Genomic DNA, 21,096 nt, shown 5'->3' with positions numbered 1-21,096 from the left:
CCAAATGGGATAAAAGTCTTAAACCTAGATGTAACTTCCCAGCCTTGGGGAGGAGAAGTTGAAGGCCTGGAAACCAAGGCAAGATAAGTAGATGGGTTCCTCAGGCACTTGACTGCAAGGATACGGGCTTGTGCTACCTGTTGATGGTTCTTAACCGTTGCTCTGAGAAATGTGGGCTCTTAGGAGGAAGAGCTCTGGACGGAGAGCGAGAGGACTGGCACTCTGAGTCAGGAGCCAAGGCCCCGGGCGTGAGCTCACCAGTGCCTGTGCTTTGGTTAAATTAGACCCCAAAGTTATTCACATTTGACTGCTTTGCTTAGACTTTGTAGCTGAAAAACAGTACTTAGAAGAACATTTTCACCCCTGCAATTTTTCCATCCTCTTCCCTGTCCCTCCCTGTTTTACGTTTTACCAACAAAATGGATAATAAATGCATAGTTTTAGCCTCTCAGCGTAAACCCTCCTGCTCAACCGCACCCCCAATTCCTCACCCCAGTCTGAGTAGGTGTAGCTTGTGTTCATTTTCCTCTTCTTTTCAGCACTTACTCCCCTTCAGCTGCTCCTAGCAAACCGTCAGAGCTAGCACATTAATAGCCACAGGCGCCTGCCAAAGAGAAATTCTGCAGAGGATCTAAAACCAATAACTTGTAACTTTTCCTAAATCAGGAAAGATTGGAGTGTAATAGATGAATAAACCGAATGCATCCTGAGTGACATGTGTCTTCTTTCTAGACGGGGAAATCCTTTACATTTGTGCAGAGAGCGATTTAAGAAGATTCAGAAGCTCTGGCACCAGCACAGTATCACAGAGGAAATTGGACATGCACAGGAAGCAAATCAGACACTGGTTGGCATTGACTGGCAACATTTATAATTACTTCACTACCAAATACATAAATTTGGATTTTTGTAACCCAGTTCGCTTTTCAAGAAAGAGAATAGGAAATAGGTTCTACTGAATTTGGAAATAAATTCTTTATTTAAGCTTTTCTTCCCAGTTTTATTTTTATAGTTTCTGGCTCCAGAGACTGATGAAAATCATCTTCTGTCAGCAGATTTTCTTGCATCGTTTGCTGTGTACTTCAAACGTAACTTCTTGAATTTTAGAATCCAGGAAGGAGCTTCTCTTCCTGGGCTGGACTCAACCCCTTTGTGGGCATCTGACTGCATTTGACTGTTCCCAGTAGTCTGAGCCGTGTCACATTACTGAACACAGGGAACTCCAGGCCTGAAGCTGATGCAATAGCAGCAGGAAACAAAGTCTCTGGTCTTTTGGGGTCACACTTCCTGATCCCTCTCAGTGACTCTCAACGTTGGGCCTGGGTCAGTGTCCCCACAGCTGATGGGACCCTACCTCTAAGCAAAACAGTGGATTTCAAAAGTGGCATTCCCTTGTCTCTACCGGCTGTGAGGGGGTTGGGGGACTCTCATGCTGGAGGAACCTGTGGGAAGAAGGAGAGAAGGTGGTGTCTTTGTGTGCTGGGTGATTTTCAGGGCTATACAAGGTGGGATTCCCCCGCCCCCCCCCCTTTTTTTTTGCAAGACTTTTGGCTTTGAGGAATAAACTCATGTTAAAGGGCTTATTGAAAACTTAAGAGTATCTTAATTTTTCAGATGATATAGTCTCTTATTTCTAAGACTAAGTTGAAAGAGTGTATACATCTAGAATCAAACACTAGCAAAAAAATGAGAATTCAGTGTTGTAAAATTCCCTCACCCCCACCCCTTCCAGCATTTCCTGGAATAGATGAATTGCTGTTTACCTGCTGGCTCACTTAGTACATTTCTGGGACACCTGTGCGCCCAGGCTTTTCATTATTTTTAAACATTATTGTTCTTACTAAGAGGTGCCTTCCTAGAATGATAGCCGCTTAGTAAAATAGTTTATAACCATGACATGCCATGTACCACTCTTGTGTGATAACACATGTGCTGAGAGCTTGGGTACATGGAGAGTGATGGCAGATTTGGTGGAAGAATAAATACAGAGCCTCTCTGAGGTGAGGCTAAGGGATAAATGAATAATTAGAGGCTCTTGGATTTTTTTTAGCCAATGAAAATAACCCTTTCACTCAGTTTTCTTTGAACTCTGCATCTAAAAGTTCCATCCTGCTCAGCTTTGCACACTCCACGGTACACCCAGGAGGAAGGTTGGAGATCCAGACTTTCAGCTAAAGTAAGTGGAGATGTAGAAGCCACACTCAGTGCTTCTCCAGGGTGGTGTGTGAAGAACCCCTTCCTCTGAAAGGATGACCTTGACCCTTCTTGCCTGGGACTGAGTCACCCATCTGAGAGGAGGCCCTTCTCACCCAGGAGGAAGAAAATCTGCTTTAGAACACAGTGCTCACCCCCCTTTTCTGGCCTTCCTTCCATTCATAAGATCTGGTGGTATGGGCTGTGGATCGCATCGTGATTTTATTTTATTTTGGCCTTTGTCACATCCTCATTCCTTTAGCTTTTAAGTTTAGCTTCTTTTGGCTTTTCTCCAGTTGTTAACCAAGCTTAAATTTAGAATGATAAGACCAGGTTTCTCCCTCTGTAGTTGAATTTATAAACATGTTCACCAAATCGTAACAACACTTCAGCTTTCAGAGCTGATTTCATGTAAGCCTGTTGTTAGCAGAGGGTGTCCCTGGGTTCCATTCTCTGAGAATGTCAGGGAGTCTGAGAGAAGATGAATTTACATGAGATAGCAGCAACACATGTGCCCCTTTATCTTCTGGTGTGTGTATCATTAATCTAATTGTCTTCCCTAACTAACGAATCATCTTAGTTTTATGATTTGTTCCGCATGTATTATGTTTATTGTAGAAATGTTTATATAACATGCTTTCCATATCAGGGAAAATCATATCTGTTTAAAAAATTGGCTATAACTTTATTATCTGTGGACAACTTGTAAAATTTGGAATGTAGCATATGTAAAAAGTTTAAAGATATCCAAATAAATGCTTTAGGTGTTGACATTACTTTGCATCTGCCTACATTTTCTTCCTGTTTTGTTTCACACAGTTAAATGCAGTGGAGGTGTTCCACATGTCACCTTGCTATAGATAAAGTGGGACACCTGTATTAGCTTGAAATTTAAGATGCTTATATTATTAGTGTCAGTTATGGCTGTTGGCCAAACGATCTTGACCTTCTGAAGAAAGCTTGATCATCATTTCAGCTGATTAAGTTTCGTATTCACTGACTGTGACAGCTTGTGACCTTTCTGAACCACTGTGGACCTCAAATCACTGGGAAAACAGGGCACTCGAAGTCTCTCCCAGCTCCAAGTCATTTCCTCCAAGAAGGGTTAAACTCTTGCTTATCCTTACGTAGTGATCTCCAGGCCCCTGTTCTAACACACTCCCCAGACACTTCCTGCTTAGGAAAGACACATGTACGAAGGAAGCTACATCCTATATTTGCAAGGGAGTCATTGCCTATGAAAGTTCTGCTGTGCTCTTGAAAATCCTCTTAAAAGGAAAGCATCAAACTAAAAACACTAGGTTTCTCTGTCTCCTGGTCATTAATGCTGCTCCTAGCTAGCTTACTACCTCCCCTGGTCCTAATGTCATCAGCTCCAGGACACATTAATTCCCTCTGACATGCTCCTTCCTTGCTTTCTCCCTGCTTTTGTTTTTTGAGTCAGGTTTATTGATGTTTATTTTCCAAATAGTAAAATTCACCCTTTCTAGTGGATGGTTTTATGCATTTTGACAAATGCATACAGTTGTTTTAACAAGCCACACTCAAGAATAGAATAATTCCATCACCCAGGAAGTTCTTTCATGCCCTTTTGTGGGCACCTTCTCCCCGCATCCTGACCCTTGACAACCACTAATTTTTTTCTGTCCCTTTGTCTTGCCTCTTCCAGAATGTTATATAAATGTGTCATATATGTAGAGTTTTGAGTCCGGCTTCTCTCTAAGAAGACATGCATTTGAGAGCCGTCCCCGTTCCTTTTGGTTGCTGAATCGGTTGCTGAATCGTGTTCATTGTGCAGATGTATACCCACTCACCAGGTAAAAGACATTTGGGCAGTTTTGGGTGGTTATGAATAGAACCATGACAAACAATCCTGTTACAGGTTTTTGTATGGACCTGAGTTTTCATTCCCGTCAGGCAAATAGCTAGGAGTTGACTCATATCTTAATCCACTCTACACCATCCTCACACTTTGACTTTGCTGCTTACTTATACGCATCCTCTGATTTGAAGGACAAGATATAATGCCATCAGGAGTTAAGGGCTGATATTTCCTCCCTTCCAGCCAGTCTCATGTCCTCTGAACACCAAGAGGGCATCCGCTCTCCCCCTGAACCTCCGTGTTATTCCCCCACATTCCTAGCCCTTAACACACGGTGCTGCTGGCTTGCCACACTGACAACAGGAGCCTTTTTTTTTTTTATGTAGTAGCAGGTCAGAGACCATAATTGTCATAGTGCCCCCCGGCCCCTGGCTAAGCTGCAAACCTGCTGACCTAGCATTATAGGTGCCCGGACGAGGGGAGGCGGGGGAGTGTGCGGAGCAAGCCCCTAATCTTATTAACCTGAATTGAGGTTACTAAGGGTTTATTGGCTGGTGGCTCAGTCCTGGGCTTGAAAATGTTGCAGGAGGCTGTGGGCTCTGGGGCTGAGGCTGCAGTCACTCGGGCACTTATCTTCCTAAATGTTGGGAACAAGTAGCTATTACTACTTCACTACGGAGTAATTGTTTCAGAAATAAAAGTTCTAAGGCATCGTCTTTACCTCTCACCCTTCCCCAGGGCTAGGCTGACAGGACTTGAAAGCTGGCGGAGTCCCTTGGGAGAAATGAACCTACATTGGCCCAAAGAAAGACTGAGGTTAGACATAAGGAAAAACCTGGTCCCAGTCTTGCTAGGCACTGGTAGATGACCAAATGAGTTGGGCAGCTTCCTCTAGCAGCTACCTGGCTACCTGAGAAGACCGTGAGAATGCAGCCCACCCTAAGTCTGTGTGATGAGAAAAGAGCAATTGTGAGTTGCTGCCTGAGCATTTACAGTGTGACAGCCCTGCTCAGGTCATTTAGATAAGGACCTGAGCTTAGGTTTCCCGTCCCTGGAATTCCTGCTTTGCTTTTCCCGAAGCACGTTTCAAAATAACCACTTAGAGTGGAGCCCGTCCCAACCACTTCTTAAGTGATAGGTGCTTGCTACCCTGCTCTCTGCCTCCTGCTCTCGAGAGCTGGAATGGAGGACCCCCCTTCCACCGGCTCATTGCACACACACCCCTCGCTTCTGTTCTGGGACCTGCGAGTAATAGACCTTGTGAATTTACTCCCTTTGTATGAGTGCCTTGAAACTGCCTTCGATCAAAACAACCCTGGGGTTTTCACTTCCCCAAAGTGGGAGCTGGGATGCTGAGGGAGCTACCTGCCAACCCTGTGTGGGTGGCTTAGTGCCCCCTCATTCAGCGGGTCATAATCTGCATGTTCTTAATTCAGTACGCCAGCTCCAGGCCCCCTGCACAGTCTGCTCTGAACCAACTGGTGGTGTTTATTGTGGGATCATTTTCCCCTTGATCCTCCCGACAGCTCTCAGATTCTGACCAGAGCAGGGGGGATAGAAAATGGAATTTTTGCTTAAATCACTAAATTAAGATTCCACATACTAAAATATTGAACTCAGCTCGGGTCCAGATTCTAGCAAATGTTGAGATTATTTGGATAACCTAATAGTCCCTGTTCTTGCAGATAAGAGATAGCAAGAGGGAGAGAGGCGACACCCACGCTGTTGAAACAGCTGCCGTGATCATTAGCAGTGCTACCTTTCAGTGTCAGGTTTGGTTTGGTTTTGTTAACAAATGTTAGCAAGAATCAGGGATCCTGTGCTACATACATGTAGCACATACATTTAAGACAGGCACTTAACGAAAGTGATTTTCGTACAATATAATTTTTAATGTCTATTGTACAGCTGTCAACAGCATCGTTATACGTGTGGACCTAGAGCAGCATTTTCTTGATGGTTCTCAGTGCTCCTGGGAGGGGAGAGCTCCGGGACCCTCATCAGAGGGGCTGACTCCCTCAGTGTTGTCCATGTGGGTCATTCCTGGGTCTCCACACTCAGAAGTCGAATTGAATTAAACCTGGGACCAAAATCTGACAGAATGTCCAAACATCTTTGATCTGGTCTTAAGCCTGAGAGAATTAGAGCCCCAGAACATACCCCAGGCAGCACCAGAAGTCTTAGTTTTTCCACACTGAAAACTCCTAGGACAGCAGTGAAATCATTCCCTCCTTCCCCTGAAAGCTTCCTTTCTCTCTTTTTCCAGAAAGAAGTAAAAACTTCTTTTGCAGTTGCTAGCATGAGAAGATGAGCTGTCTCAAAGAATCTTCTTTAATGCGGAGGCATTCGGGAAATATCATTTTGCAGGATGGGTATCTGGGGCAAGAAGCAGGACGAAGCTCGCAGAGGACTCTGTCCTCCACTGCAGACAGTGTTGTCCGTGGGGCCTGTCACGGCACCTGTGTGGGCGTCCCAGGAGGTGAGGCCTGGTCTCCAAAGGGTGGACTCTTGTCTGATTGTTGCTCCTCTTCCACAGAAGGGCAGCCGTCTAACCCAGTGCTTCCATAGATGAGCCAAAGGAGGTTACCCGGCAGTTTAGCCAGAACGTGCCTACAACCCAACTCCCTCAGCCCGTGGCTCACTCCTGGCCAAGTGACTGAGGGCTTGTGAAGGTGACACAAAAGCTGTATTTTTGCTGAGGGACATAATCCCCTCTCTCTAAGTTCTCTTGCCTCATGATTGAGAATTCCTCTTTTGAGCCCTCAGTCCTCTGGAGAGACCATTACTCTTAGAAAAGTGTAACTGTCCCTCACCTTCTGTAATTAAATAAAATGGCTGATGTGTCCATCTTTGCATTTGAAAAACATGACAGCGTGGCCAGTACATTTTTCAGACTTTTAAGCTTATGCATCAAGTGACACTTCGGATATAGAATGAAGCAACTCGGAGCTCAACGTAACAGCCAACTTATAAAAAGGGAGCAGCCCTCAGGTGTAGCCAGTAGCCTCAGGGTGGAACTGAATTCCTGTGCCATGAGGAGTCATCCACTGAGAGGCCCCCCTGAGTCCACCATGAGGGTGCGTCCTAGGGCAGTGAGCCTAAGTGGGACTCATTCACTCACACTTTGGACAGTCATTCAATGGAAGTTTTTAGGGACCCTGAATTTTAAATCCCACCATCCAGAAGAGTCTCTGTGAGACGGCCACCCTCCTTGCGAGATTCAGATTGGATCAGGGGGGGTATCCGCGTTTCCTGGAGTCCACTACTTCTCAGTGCTCAGAGGGGAGGGGGTCCCGCGACCGTCAGCCAGCCTCTGGGGCCTGGCCTGCATCCACACCCTCGGCTTCCACCTGGTTACCCTTGCCCAGCTTCTTCACACTCTCCAGAAAGGCCTTCCAGGTCTCCGGAATGCTCTTCTCCAGAAGCCAGCCCTCACTCTCGCACTCGGGGTCTTCGGGGTTGGCCACGCCTTCCAGCGCCGTGTGCAAGTAGCGCAGCCCGATGGTGATGGTCACCTGGTGTGGGGAGAGGAGACTTAGAGGAGATCTGGGGGAAGTAGCTGGGGCAGGGGTTACCAGGAAACCATGGCAGCCACCGGCCTGCTCATCCTGGGAGCCCTTCAAACAAGGTTCTGTTGGGGCTGGGTTGGCGAGGCCCTGGGTGCTCGCGATCTGCCTGTGCTCCAGCCTCATCTCAGGCCCCATTCTCCTCCCTTTCCAGCCACCCTGGGCTTCTTCGGATCCTGCCCACACCCAGCCTTTCTCCTCTCCAGTTTTACCATTTGCTGTCTTCTCTACTTAGAACATGATGGGTGCCCCTGCACCTGAATTCTCCCCTCCTTGCCCTCAGGTCTCCCCCTTCCTGGGGGCATTAATCCTGGGCTCCTTCTCTCTGTGTCCACCCCCACCCCCACCCCGTTCCTGGCACGTTGCTAGGCACATAGCGGGTGCTCAGCAACTATTTGCTGGACAGAATTAGAAAGTCATCTCCTTTTCTGCAAACAATAGTGATATACGGTTTCCCTCTACTTGTGTTATTGTGATACTAGAGCATGAGTGGGTGATTTGTTTGGATTTGCTCACTGGAAGTCACTGCAGCAGACTCTGGTGCCAGAATGCCTGGGTTCAAACCTCAGCCCTGGCACTTAGCCAGCCATGTGACCAGGAAACCTCAGTTTACTCATCTGGTTTGCAGATTTTCAGATGAAGTACTGCCTGCTCCATGGGCATGCTGTGATGCTTCAGTGTGTGTAGAGCATGGTACCTGGTGCACAGCAAGGATGAATAGGAATATCAGCTGTAGTTGGTTATTAGTGAGCATGGTAAGTACTGTTTCCACTTTTCTAACCCTGTATTGTGTTAGCCACTTGTTTCTACACAAATTCCTGGTTTGCTGTCTTACACTCTTCCTTTGATGGTATAGCAAACTCTGTGAGAGGCCTGGGCCCACTAATGGAGAACATCCACCCCCTGAGGGCAGGGGTGGCCTTGATGCATCTTGTTCACCTGCTGTCCCAGCCCCTACAACAGCACCCAGTGGTGGCAGGGCCTCAGTAAACATGTGTTGAATGAATGCTCTGGGAGCATTTTATAATTACAGCAGTAGATGATAATAGTAACGAATAGTTTTAGGTTATTGTTGACTGAAAGTTTAATAAGATATTTTTACAGTGGAAAGACTCACCTCCAGGAAGTCCTCCTGGTGTGCGTGTACCCACTCTGATTCCTTCCTGCTTTCCTCAAGAAGGCCCCCTGTTGCACTATGAATTTTGTGCTAGGTAATGGTACTCCCTTTGGTTCATGAGTCTGATGTGGACTCATGGATTGTGAGACCCAGGAGGGCAAGGCTGAGGGCAGAATCTTATCAGCCCCCCTTGTGCCCATCACAGAGCTCTGCCCACTAAAAGCCTCAGGGGAAAAGTGAAAGGGGATTAAAACTCCCTGTTCCCAGTGAACAGTTCCTCTCCTTAAGCGGTCACTAGGTTCCTGGAAAGGTGGGTAAACTGAGAGGCAGCCAATGGAACTCCATTTTCCCACTGACTTCATTTATCCTTTCAGTCTTCTTTTCATGTGTTTTCAAGGGATGCAAACTTCTAACTTTCTAGCAGTAAGCTTCTCTCCTTATTCTACCCACATATTCCCAAGACTCTGCCTCAAGGAGCTGGTGACTAATAAATCATCATGAATATGCTTGTGTTTGCCTTAATGTGAAAAGAAGGCCTTCCTCCCCATCTCACCCCCTCAACAGGCAGTACAGTTCTTCTGATGTGATGTGGTAAGTTAGAAGTGGTGCGTCTCAGCTGAGAGCCCAGCTATGTGTGAATTTCCATAGCACTAAAGATTGACTTATTTAAGGGAACCTTTCAGTGAATCTTCTCTGATGGGCAAAGTTTCCCCACCTAATGTTTCTGGTTTTGTACATTTAGGTTTTGGAGTTTGGGTTTCTGCTGTCAGCTCAAAGCATGAACCCATGAGTCACTCTCTGTGCCACCTTGGTTTACCCCTCGCTGACAGTGGGCTCTCGTTCAGCACCCAGGACAGCGCCCAGCACGCGTAGGTTTTTGAGAACTATTTCTTCAGTAAATGAATGAATGAGGGCTTGCTATATCCCAAGACCTGCAGCTACAGAGAGGAATTAAACCTAATAGATGAGATAAGATGAACCTACAAATAATTAGAATACCAGGTAAATTGCTACCAGAATCTCAAGAGAAGCACAAATCATTGACTGAACACTTTGATGTGCCTGTATCTCCTGTTGCCTCCCAATAGTTCCAAAGCTAAATGCTGGCAGCCCCCTATAACAGAGATGTTAAATAACTTTCCGAGTCCTTAGACTCAAAAAGTGGAGACACAGGATAAACCTCTGAAACATGCAAAGTGAAAGAAGCCAGACCTAAAAGGTCACATATTATATGATTCCTTTTATATGAAATGTCCAGAATAGATAAATCCACAAGGACAGAACACAGATTGGTGGTTACCAGGGGCTTAGGGGGAGGGGAGGAGGGGGACTGACTACTTAATGGGTATGAGGTTTTTTTGAGGGGGCGATGGAAGTATTTTGGAACAAGGTAGAGGTGGTAGTCACACAACATTGTGATTGTACCAAATGCCACCAAATTGTTCACTTTAAAATGGTTAATTTTATGTGCTGTGAATTTCAACTCAACGAATTCTTTTTTTTAAGTGATGGGACAGAAACAAAAAATAGAGGTGCTGGTATTCAAGCCTGGGCCTGCCTGCACAGCGGGCAGAGGGCTGGTTCCCAGGAGGGAGACCCAGGCCCAGCTCCACCCCATCAAATCCCAATGGGGCAGGTGGCTCCCTCTTGCCCTGCCCCCCACCAGCCCAGGGCCTACCTCAAAAAGCCAGACGAGGAGCGTCACAGCGCCCACGGAATTCATGAGGTTGCTGTAGTAGCTCAGCAGGGCGGCCCTGCAGCCGCGCACCCACAGGTTGAGCTCCTCCGTCTGGTGGTCATAGCTGTAGTGTGCAGAGTTGTTGGTGAGCTGGTACTGGATACAGGGCCGTGGCGAGCTGGGGTTGCAGCAGCTGAAGGGGACTCCATCCACCAGGTACCGCCCATCCACGTTGCTCTTGATGCGACTGGAGGAGAAACAGACGGCTTAAGACCAGATGCTTGAACTTCTCACCAGGGGCCAGCTCCTCCCATCCCCCACCTCTGAAAATCTGGAATATTCATTCATTCATTTGCTGTCTTGAGAAATATTTACTGTACACCGACTATGCGCCAGCCACTGTTCTAGGTGCTGAAGATGGAGCAGTGACCCTAGAGAGCCAATGCCCCAGCCTTCCTGGAGCTTATGTTTAGAGGGTTAAGATAGATGATAAACCAAGAGGCAAGTAAATAAGGAACATACGTATTCTAGCCCTTGTGGAGCAATGGAGATTCAACAAAACCTAACAATGACATTTCAAGAATTCTGTGGACCTGCTGATCCTGAAACTGCCTGGCGTTTACGTCCTGGAAGCCTCTGAGCAATCTTTGGTAAAACTAAGATCCAGAATGCTGTTCACCGTACTGATTTGCCAGAGGATGGCCTGTTAGAGGTTCAGGATTTCTTCAAGGTCCTGGATAACTAGCGGTATAGATAGTAAAGAAGTCACAAGTTGGGGCATTTAGACAAGAGTGAGTCACACACATGAGAAACGTGTTCATTCTTTTATTGCCCATTGTTTTAACCTGACTGAATACAAGATCGACAAGAGCACTGTACTCCTGGCAATTATTAGGTGTGTTGGAACATGGATGTTGCACTGTAGACAACATTTAACACCAGTCTGTGGAGTGCTGCATTGTAAACTGCAAAATAAAGATTTATTTTTTTAAAAAATCAACCACTCCGTGCTGCCAGGCCCTGGCATGCAGTGATTTCTTGGGTCTGTGCCAAGCTGGTAGGAAGAGTAGCAGGACAGGTGGTGACTGAGACAAGACTGCCTAGCATTCATGACCATCAACTTCAGCACCCAGCCCCCTCCCCAACCTCATCTCCTCCTTACAGATCACTGGGGACCAAGGTCCCCTCTGGCCAGATCACTTCTGCTTAACAGATGTTTCCAGAAGGCCTGCTCTGTCCCTGGGCCTTTGCAGGAGCAGAGAATGGGTCTTTGCCCATGGCTTGCTCTCCATACACACTGACCTCTGCCCCCAGCCGGGTGGGAGCTCCGTACTCACCTGAAGGATGCAACTTGCACAACTTTTGCATCTCTCTACTTATACATATATTTGGTTAGAGCACACCATACATTCATGCAGGTTCAAAATTCAAAAGGGGCAGCCATCGTTATAATGAAAATTCACTCCCTCCCCATCAGGCAGGCTTGGTATGTTCCATCTGACCTGTTCGTGGTTACCCAGGCAACTTTACGTATCAAAATTAATGGAGGGAATTCCCTGGCGGTCCAGTTGTTAGGACTCCGCACTTTCACTGCCAAGGACACAGGTTCAATCCCTGGTCAGGAAACTAAGAGCCCACAAGGCACATGGCGCAGCCAAAAATTAAAAAAAGAAAAAAAAAGATTCATGGAGCTGCACACTTAAGATTTGCACCCTTGACTGTGTACATGTTATCTTGAATAAAAAAGGTTTTTTTTAAGTTGCACATGAACAATGCATTACATAATAGCAGCAGACTTTTACAGCACAAGGATAGGGAGTATGTAATTGTTCATAATAGAAATTGTTTCCAACAATGTTCATTGAAATGGTAATTAATTATACTCTTAAAAAAAAACATGTTCGTGTTCAACTTCTAAATAAAATACCCTCAATACAAAAAAGTCTCCCACTCATTCTTGTCCCTTGGCCCCCAAGTTCCCTCACTGTGGCCAGCTCTGTCTGTCCTTTCACAGAAGCTTCAAGCATGGATAAGCAAGCTCAGATTTTGCAGAGTTCTTATTCTTCCTGTATGTTTGTTTGTTTATCCAAATGGTAGCATTATATACACACTGTCTTGAATCATTTTTTTTCCCTTAGCAATACCTTTTTTTTTTTTTTGCGGTACGGGGGCCTCTCACTGCTGTGGCCTCTCCCGTTGTGGAGCACAGGCTCCGGACGTGCAGGCTCAGCGGCCATGGCTCACGGGCCTAGCTGCTCCACGGCATGTGGGATCTTCCCGGACCGGGGCACGAACCCGCGTCCCCTGCATCAGCAGGCGGACTCTCAACCACTGCGCCACCAGGGAAGCCCCCGCGAGATCTTTTTATATCTGTCAAATGGAGAGTGTTCTCCAGGTTTTAATGAGGTGCATGGTGTCCCCCTTGTGCAGATGGCCCATAGGGTACTATCCATTTCCTATTGATGGACATTTGGGATTTTCCCAGTGTCTTCTTTTTTTTTTTTTCTTTTCTCTTTTTTAACTTATTTATTTATTTATTTAATTTTTGGCTGCATTGGGTCTTTGTTGCTGCGTGTGGGCTTTCTCTAGTTGTGGCGAGTGGGGGCTACTCTTCGTTGCGGTGCGTGGGCTTCTCATTGTGGTGGCTTCTCTTGCTGCGGAGCACGGGCTCTAGGCGCGCGGGCTTCAGTAGTTGCGACGTGTGGGCTCAGTAGATGTGGCGCACGGGCTTAGTTGCTCCGTGGCATGTGGGATCTTCCCGGGCCAGGGCTCAAACCCGTGTCCCCTGCATTGGCAGGGGGATTCTTAACCACTGTGCCACCAGGGAAGTCCCCCCAGTGACTTGTTAATACAAACATGGACATGGGTCATTTTGCATATTGGGAATATATCTAGAGGATCAATTCCTAGAAAAGGCATCTCTGAATCAAAGGGTCCACCTGTGATTGCACCCGAGCTCTGCCATATTTCTCCTCTCGGGGGTTGTACAGTCACACCCACACCAGCCACACCCACATAAGTCCTGTTTTTGATCTTTGCCAACCTGACAGATGAAAAATAATACCTCAGAGTTGTTCTGATTTCTGTTTTTCTCATTATAAATGAAGTTAAGTATCTTTTGATGTGTTTAAGATCCATTTGTGGTTTCTTTTCAGTGAACTGTCTGCTGATCGGTATGATTAAGACCTGAGGAAGGCTCTGAAAAATGTGGCCTCCTTGGTTCCAGAACAGTCCTCGCCTGGGTTATGGCGACCGTATTTCCACACACCCTGTAGTCCCTGCCCTCTGTTTCATGGACAGAGCCCACTGCCCAGAGAACAGCTGGCCCTGGATGCACAGGTGATCCAGGACCAGGACCACGATAAGAGCAGGACAGCCTGAGTTTACTCCTGGTTCATCCCTCTGGAAAAATTCCTTAACCTCGCCAGGCCTCAGCTTACTAATCTGTAAAATGGAGTTGACATAAGAGTTGTATGAAGGGATCCACGTAAAGAGGCTAAGAAGAGTGCTTGGTACGTACTAAGTGTGTAAGACATGTGGACTCCTGGGCTAGGGCTGGGAAGGATAACAGCAAGAGACTTCATGTGAGCTCTGTGTGTCGTCGGGGAGCAGCTGTGACAGTGGAACAGACCACATGACACCGCTGAGGAATAGTCTCTTGTGCGTGGGTGGTGTGGCCTCTGCCAGCTGTGGAGAAGAGTGCCTTCTGTGACCAAGACTGCAAGGGCAGGGACTTCCCTCGTGGTGCGGTGGTTAAGAATCTGCATGCCAATGCAGGGGACATGGGTTCGAGCCCTGGTCCAGGAAGATCCCACATGCCACGGAGCAACTAAGTCCATGCGCCACAACTACTGAGCCTGCGCTCTAGAGCTCATGAGCCACAACTACTGAGCCCGCGTGCCACAACTACTGAAGCCTGTGCGCCTAGAGCCCGTGCTTCTCAGCAAAAGAAGCCACCGCAATGAGAAGCCCGCTCGCCACAACTAGAGAAAACTCACGCACAGCAACGAAGACTCAATGCAGCCAAAAATGAATAAATAAATAAAATATTTTTTAAAACTTAAAAAAAAAAAGACTGCAAGGGCAGAGCTCAATGCCAGCCTGAGGCAGGGGCTGTGAGACATTTGTCCAATGACGGGAGTGGCTGCTGCTGAAGCTCAACTGCACCGAGCGCCATGGTAGCAGCTCTCCCTGCACAGCCCCGCTCGGCACCTGGTTCCGCTGGCTGGGGTGGTCCTGGGTGGTCCCAGTGGGAGGACTGGAGCAGAGGCCCTTCAGCTTGGGGCTCCCACCCCCTTCTGAGGGACGAGCCAGCCCTGCCCAGGACTGAGCAGACATAGTCTCCTACCCCTAGGACCAACCCCAGCAGGCCTGGTCCCCAAATGCAAACACTGTTCGTCCCTCTTCCTGACCTGCAGGCTGTCCCTGGAGCCCGCTTCCACCTGCACAATGTCCCACCTGGGCCATTCCCAGTGTCCCCATGGAACGGAGTGGGTAGAGCACAGAGAGCTGGCCTTTGAGTCTCAAATATGCATTTGTGAGCTGTGGACTTGTGTGAGGTGCGATAATCACACCCCCTCTCAGGGGCTGTGGGAGGTTTAAATGAGGCAGTAGGAGGATGCACTTGACACAGGCCCTATGAGAATGCGGGCTCTTCCCCACTCATGGCCATCTGGGGGGGACCCTACAACCCACCAGGCTGTTCTACAGAGGAGGAAGTGGAGCCCAGAGCAGGGCAGGGCCTCACACAAAGTTACACAGTAAGTGGAAGTCCAGCCCACAGCAGTTGCCCACCCCTCCCCTCAGAGTTTCCTCAGAGCCTCTCAGGTCCTTCCTGCCTGTTGGCTTTTCTAGCTAAACTTCCTGGGAAAGTGTGAGTTCTCTCCCCTGTTCCCTGTCCCAGGAGCCCTTCCTTGTCCAGCATCATCTCTCCTATGCACTCTCCAGGTGTCCCTAAGGTGGGGTGAAGCCTACAGATCTGCCTCATACTCCCTGAGGCAGGGCTGTGTCTTCCCTCAGACTGGGGACCCTGAGGGTATGCCTGGCTTGGTGGACATTGGGGTTCCCCCAGACCCCCAGCCTAGGACCTCTTGGGGTCCCACATCTCTGAAACTAGCCCTCCCTCTCCATCAGAAGCATTGTCTTGTTGACTTAGCCCTTGCCCTGGTTCCAACCACAGATTAAGGCTCCACTCACCCTCTTAAGACAAAGGCAGAGGAGAGCTGCTTAGGTGGTGAGCTGACTATTTCTATCAGAGTATTTCCCAGGCTACAAATCTCTGCTCAGGGCTCACCAAGGCTTGTCAGGGTCTTAATTAAGATAAGGCTTTCTTTTAGCCCACTCTCCCACAGCCAAGCTACATATGACTTGGGAAAATCATCATGTTGGAGTTTTCCTGGAAAAAGCAACATAATTTAGTAGGTGAATCAATAAGGAAAGCCATATGGAAATGAGCAGAGGAGGGAGCCAGAAGTGTAACTGATAATGTGTCAATCCCCAACCCGAATGCCAGCTGAGTGACACCTGTGGAATCTTGGCAACTCACTTGACTTCTTTCTGTGAGCCTCAGTTTTCTCACCTGAGAAATGACAATATAAGTCTCTGACTGGTGTGGTGGTGATTAATTGAGATAATACACATAGAGCACCTGGTATACAACAAGTGCAGTATTAGTATTTCTTTGAAATACTAATAGTATTTCTTTTCTTTCTTTTTTGAGTAGTCACTGGATATAAAGAACTGCAGGTGGTGATGGAGGACACAAGAAGGAGGGGACCCAGCCCTGCCCTAAAGAAGCCCCAGCCTGAAGGGAGACACAGCACTGCTTTCAGGGAGAACCAATCCGACGGGAGATCTAGACGGCAACAGAGAGTCCTGTCTTATCGGGAGAAATAGACCTGACCTGAGGGAGCCCCAGTCTGAGGAGAGACACAGCCCCGCCCTCGGGGAGCCCCGGTCTGAGGGGAGACGCGGCCCCATCCTCGGGGAGCCCTGGTCTGAGGGGAGACGCAGCCCCGCCCTCGGGGAGGCGCAGCCTGAGGGGAGAGAGAGCCTCGTCCTCAGGGAGCCCCAGTCTGAAGGGAGACACAGCCCTGCCCTCAGGAATCTCCTAGGCCAAGGTCCAGAATTCTCTAGGTATCCATTAATTGTTTAGGAAGAGGGAACAGGTGTCATAGCCTGTGGGTTCCGTGGGAAGGACAGTAAAGTGAGAGCTTAGTGCCAGCTTCTTTCTCAGACTGAGGGCCCCAGGCCAGGCTTTCCTGGCTGACAGTTCCTTCAGGCTGACAGTGCAAAGACCCCCGAGCTGCTTCATGCTCTGCCTTTCACCCCAAGACACTGAAGCTCAGCTCATCCTGAAAACAGGAGGAAACTTTAAAGGAATTGTTATAAACTGGCTGAAGACCTCAGGTGCCTCCTGGTGTGATGCAGTAAGGTACCCATAGCAGCACCCTAGGGGGTGCTTTTGCCAAAACTGAACCTGAATCCAGCCACACCTCAGCCCTGACTACTGGTTTACAGGGAAATACAGATGAACACGTTAGAAGACAGCAATTGGCTACAATGGCCCAACCCCAGAATGTGGGAAATTCTGCAGGACAAATGGCCGACTTCCTCCAAGATGCACATGGCATGAAAAGGTAACTATTTAGAGTAAGAGACTTAGGAGACCAAACAACCAAATGCAAAGTCTGGTTTAGATCCTGATTTGAATAAACCACTTGTAAAAGACATCTTGAGACAATCAGAGAATATTGAACACAGGCTGGGTATTAGACGATAGTAATGTCAGTAGGCATTATTAATATTGTGCTTCTGTTAAAAACAAAAAGGCAATAAAGCAAACCCTCTTTATCTGTTAGAAATTCCTCCTAAAGTGTTTACAGGTAAGAGGAAACAATGCCCTGGATTTGCTTCTTAATACTCAGAAGGGGGAAAATGTTATGGGGGAGCGAGGGTACATGGGGATTTGTTATAATCTCTCTACTTTTGTGAATGCATGAAATCTTCCATAATAAAAGTTGAAAATGAAAAAAAAAAAAAGCAGCTCTGTTGGTTAAGAATCACAAATCTATATCCCGATATCGTGCTCTGAAGACTGAGTCACTGAGGGAGGCAGCATTCCTGGACTCCTCCCTCTGAGGGCCTCCCCCAATTATAACAGAGTGTCCCCGCCCACCCCCACCCCAGGACCACCAGGCTGGGGAGGGAGTGAGAAGGGAAACACAGATGCAGGAGGATGGAGCACAGCATGGCTCCATGTGCCACAGCCCACGAAAAGCCTGGGCGGGGGGGAGGGGGCAGTTCTGACTTCTGTGGGGCCTCATGATGATCTGAGACCCTGGCACAGAAGGACCAGAATCCCATCACGATCCACAGGTGTTTGTAGAGCTTGTATCTTATCTACCCACACCTTCCACTGTCCCTCTGGAGGAGGAAGAAGAGAGCAAGACAGAGAGAGGAAGAGGGAAGACCTGAGGCCCCTCCCCACTCCAACACCCCCCAGCTGTCGGAGAACAAGCACTCATCTAACACCGAATCTGTATGAGGCAGAGTGGAAAGAGCAGAATCAAAACCTGGCGCTCCCTACAGTGGGATACCATCCCAAAGGAAGAAGGAATGAGTGCTGATGCATGCTGCAACATGGATGAAATTGGAAAACGGTATGCTAAACCAAAGAAGCCAGACCCCAAAGGACAAATATTATATGATTCCATTCAAATGAAATGTCCAGAACAGGGAAGCCTACAGAGACAGAAAGTAGAGTAGTGATTACTTGGGCCTGGGGGCAGGGGAGGCCGGAGTGAACACTGAAGGGTGCAGGGTTTCTCTGTGAGGTGGTGAACACATTCTAAAATCAACCTCAGTATTGGTTGCACAGCTCTGGGAATGTACTAAAAACCGTTGAATTGCACACTTGAAATGGGTGAGTTGCATGGGGTGTGGAATATATCTCCATAAAGCTGGTTGGTTGGTTTTTCCAAAAATTTGCCCCACACCCCCAACCCCAGCTTGCCACTTCCTGCTATGAGATTTTAGGAACATCCCTTAAGCTCTCTGAGGTTCAGATTTCTCATCCACAAAATAGAGATTAACAGTAAAAACAACAAAAATACAAACCCCCCAGGAGAGGTTTTGTGCACACCAAATAAGGGCCTTTTTCCTCCCCAAAGACCCAGCAACTTAGCCACAGGGCAGGCTGGGGTTGGGGTGGGGTGCGGTCAAAGGCTTGTAAATTCTTGTAAAAAATCTTGAATTGTTCCCACCTGATCTCCATGTTTAGATCAGGAGCCTTCAGGAACCAGCTGTTGACCGTAAATATTCCCCTGAGAAATCTCCAAAAACCAGCCATCCCTCCATGCTTGTCCAAGCTCACAAGTGTCAGGCTCAGTTAGGGATGGTCAGTTCCTCTTAATGTTGTGACCATATTTGTGTGTGTGTGTGTGTGTGTGTAGCAGAGAAAATTTTTTCCAAATCAATGGAGTTAAGATTGTTTCACACCCATAAGTTGGTATGGGGCATTGAGGTAATTTTGATCAAGTTTAATGTTTGCCTGAAAATTTGGATATGCCGACCATTGGGAGTGGAGCAGCCTGGAGCATTTCTCCACCCTGGGACAGAAGGGGATTTGGGGATCACAGAGAGATCTTGTAAGTCTCATCAAGGACTGACTCTGTGCAGAAGACGATCAAGGAAAATGACAGAGGAGAAGATGAGAAGCCCCTTCCCGTCCATCACAAAGGCTAGTTCTACCCTCAGCTTCTGCTTCCCCCACTCTCCCCATCCCCAGGAATCCCGCTTGTCCCTCTGGCTTCACACCCTCCTAGGGCAACTCATATAAATCATGCCACTTTGTGCAGTCCCTGCGGATCTGTCCCCTAGGAAGGGCAGAGTGGTTTACAAGCCTCCTTGACAAGGGATTTGTAGCAGTAATCCCCACCCACAGAGAAAACAATCCCAAGCAGTGACCTTCAGTCTGACTTCGCTTCCATCTGAGGAGCAGCTAAGCTAGCCATCTGGGGTTCACCGGTGTTGTCTGGGCTTCAACCATGTCCTGATGCCAGTGTGCCCAGCGCCCAAGGTGCATGTCCCCTTGGACTCACCAGCCTCACTCAGAGGATAAACCAGCTGGATGAACAATTGAAGCCCTAGCCTCAGGCAGGGAATGGGTAGAGTTGGACAGAAGGAAGAGGTGAGGGAGAGCCACTGGCTCTGGACAGGCTGACCTTTCCCTGGAAAACGACTCAAGACCCGCAATGGTGGGTCTCTGGGAAGGGGTATGCTGGGATCAGCGCAAAGGGTGAGATTCTCTTTCTCACCAGCACCTCCCTCCATCCGCCGCTCAGGATTTTATTTTTACACATGCCAAGAACACTTTAGAAACACTTTATCGAGTTGCACTATCATGATTTAAGTAGTAAACACCAGCAGGCATTTATTGAGCACCTGTTGTATGCCAGGCTCTAGACAGAGCTAGGAGGTGACCTCCAAAGTTGTGTATTCTGGTGCCTTCCTTTAAAAGATGGGCAAGCAAAGGCCCAGGGCATCAAATGACTTATCCAAGATCACCATCTAATTAACAGCAGAGACAAAACTACAGCCTAGACCCCCTGACTGCCCCATCCTCTGCTCTTTCCACCGTATCCAAGGACAAACACCTTGAGAATGGTTGCTCAGGGTTGAAAGGTTAGAAAACAAGGGAACCAACCCAGAAATTTATGCTTTTAGGACCGAATGCACTCACTTTGAGTGAATGAGACAAGCAGCCAGATGAAGTCTCGGTATATGTGATCCATGAATTCCCTCCTCCCGAATGAAGCAGACACACGGTCCTGGCTGGGTCTCCCCCTGGTGACCCCCATTCAAACAGTTTCTATAACTTGACACTTTCCTCCCATCTTAGCCAAACATTAGGTTGAACCATATGAAGTTGCTATTTTTATCGCTCAAAAATGATAGAATATTGACAATTCCATATGGTCCAACCCAATACACCCTCCCACGCAGTAATAAGTTGTGCACACAGAGCACCCAATGGGGAGGAAAAGGCACTGGACAGGGGGAGTCACAGGCTCGTGTCTCCGTGTCCCCATATCACTCTGACCCCAGGACTGGAGGCTACTCACTCTTTGACTTCTTTGGAGGAAAAGTCCAGATAGCGGTTGCTGATCCACTGAATCTCAAACCAGTCCCGAAAGCCGTTGTTGCCACAGCACTTGAACTCAATTTGCAGCGTGTCGATGGTCTTCTTCATGAAACACCTGCCTGGGGTGTCTGTGTCCCGGTAGAACTTCATGCCATTCTTGAGCCCGTGGGCCAGCGTGCTCTCCAGGGAGCCCCGCAGGAGGAAGCAGCAGAGGGCCACCAGGAAGAGGACAGTGTTGAAGAGGACACACACGGCCAGGTATGGCTTCAGCCAGGGCTTCCACTTGGCGTACTTGGCAGGGTCCAAGGCGTCATAGCAGATTTTACCCGCCAGAGAATTGAAGACACAGGACAGCACCCCCATCCCTATCAAGGAATTGGGCACAAAATGGCTCTCGGAATTGTCCATCAAGTCGCTCCGCTTCCTGAGTTCAATCTTTAGGAAGAGCCCTAAGCCAAAGATGATGATACCAGCCAACACGGAGAGCCAGTTCATGAGCCAGAGCCCTTGGGCCAACTTGACCCGCTTCTTCTGGTCAAATTTGACTTTCAGCAAAGCCATACTTGCAGAGTGCAG

At 48.0% G+C, this 21,096-nt stretch overlaps 2 protein-coding genes across 6 annotated transcripts in view; one reads left to right on the top strand and one right to left on the bottom strand.

The window, feature by feature from the left end:
* The window catches only part of UBR2 (ubiquitin protein ligase E3 component n-recognin 2), a 116,255-nt gene extending 113,286 nt beyond the window's left edge, over nucleotides 1–2,969 (top strand). For 3 of the 5 annotated variants that reach the window (XM_029244311.1, XM_029244312.1, XM_029244314.1), the window contains one exon: nucleotides 733–984. In XM_029244311.1, the coding sequence (XP_029100144.1) occupies nucleotides 733–874 (142 nt within the window). In that variant the 3' untranslated portion in view covers nucleotides 875–984. Of the gene's footprint in view, nucleotides 1–732 lie in introns of all 5 variants that reach the window. The other 2 variants (XM_029244313.1, XM_029244316.1) reach the window with 1 other exon arrangement.
* Nucleotides 2,970–7,052: 4,083 nt separating this feature from the next.
* Nucleotides 7,053–21,096, bottom strand: PRPH2 (peripherin 2). Its single transcript, XM_029244187.1, has 3 exons — nucleotides 20,501–21,096; nucleotides 10,377–10,623; nucleotides 7,053–7,530 (listed from the first exon to the last, which is right to left on the bottom strand). Exons 1-3 carry the CDS (start codon nucleotides 21,079–21,081, stop codon nucleotides 7,318–7,320), a joined length of 1,041 nt encoding a protein of 346 aa, XP_029100020.1. The 5' UTR covers nucleotides 21,082–21,096; the 3' UTR covers nucleotides 7,053–7,317.

Source organism: Monodon monoceros, unplaced genomic scaffold, assembly GCF_005190385.1.
Source record: "Monodon monoceros isolate NGI ecotype Baffin Bay Population unplaced genomic scaffold, NGI_Narwhal_1 Super_Scaffold_3, whole genome shotgun sequence".
Lineage (NCBI taxonomy): Eukaryota > Metazoa > Chordata > Mammalia > Artiodactyla > Monodontidae > Monodon > Monodon monoceros.
The sequence above is the reverse complement of the archived record's forward strand: the minus strand, read 5'-3'. Positions and strand labels throughout refer to the sequence as shown.

What these genes read in the sequence shown, in the direction of transcription:
- PRPH2 (XM_029244187.1), bottom strand. Translation starts at nt 21,081, where the DNA reads ATGGCTTTGCTGAAAGTCAAATTTGACCAGAAGAAGCGGGTCAAGTTG. An exon ending in TCCTCCAAAGAAGTCAAAGA is followed by an intron (nt 10,624 to 20,500) that starts GTGAGTAGCCTC and finishes TTTCTCCTCCAG; the next exon opens with TCGCATCAAGAGCAACGTGG. An exon ending in TCCTCGTCTGGCTTTTTGAG is followed by an intron (nt 7,531 to 10,376) that starts GTAGGCCCTGGG and finishes TCCCCACACCAG; the next exon opens with GTGACCATCACCATCGGGCT.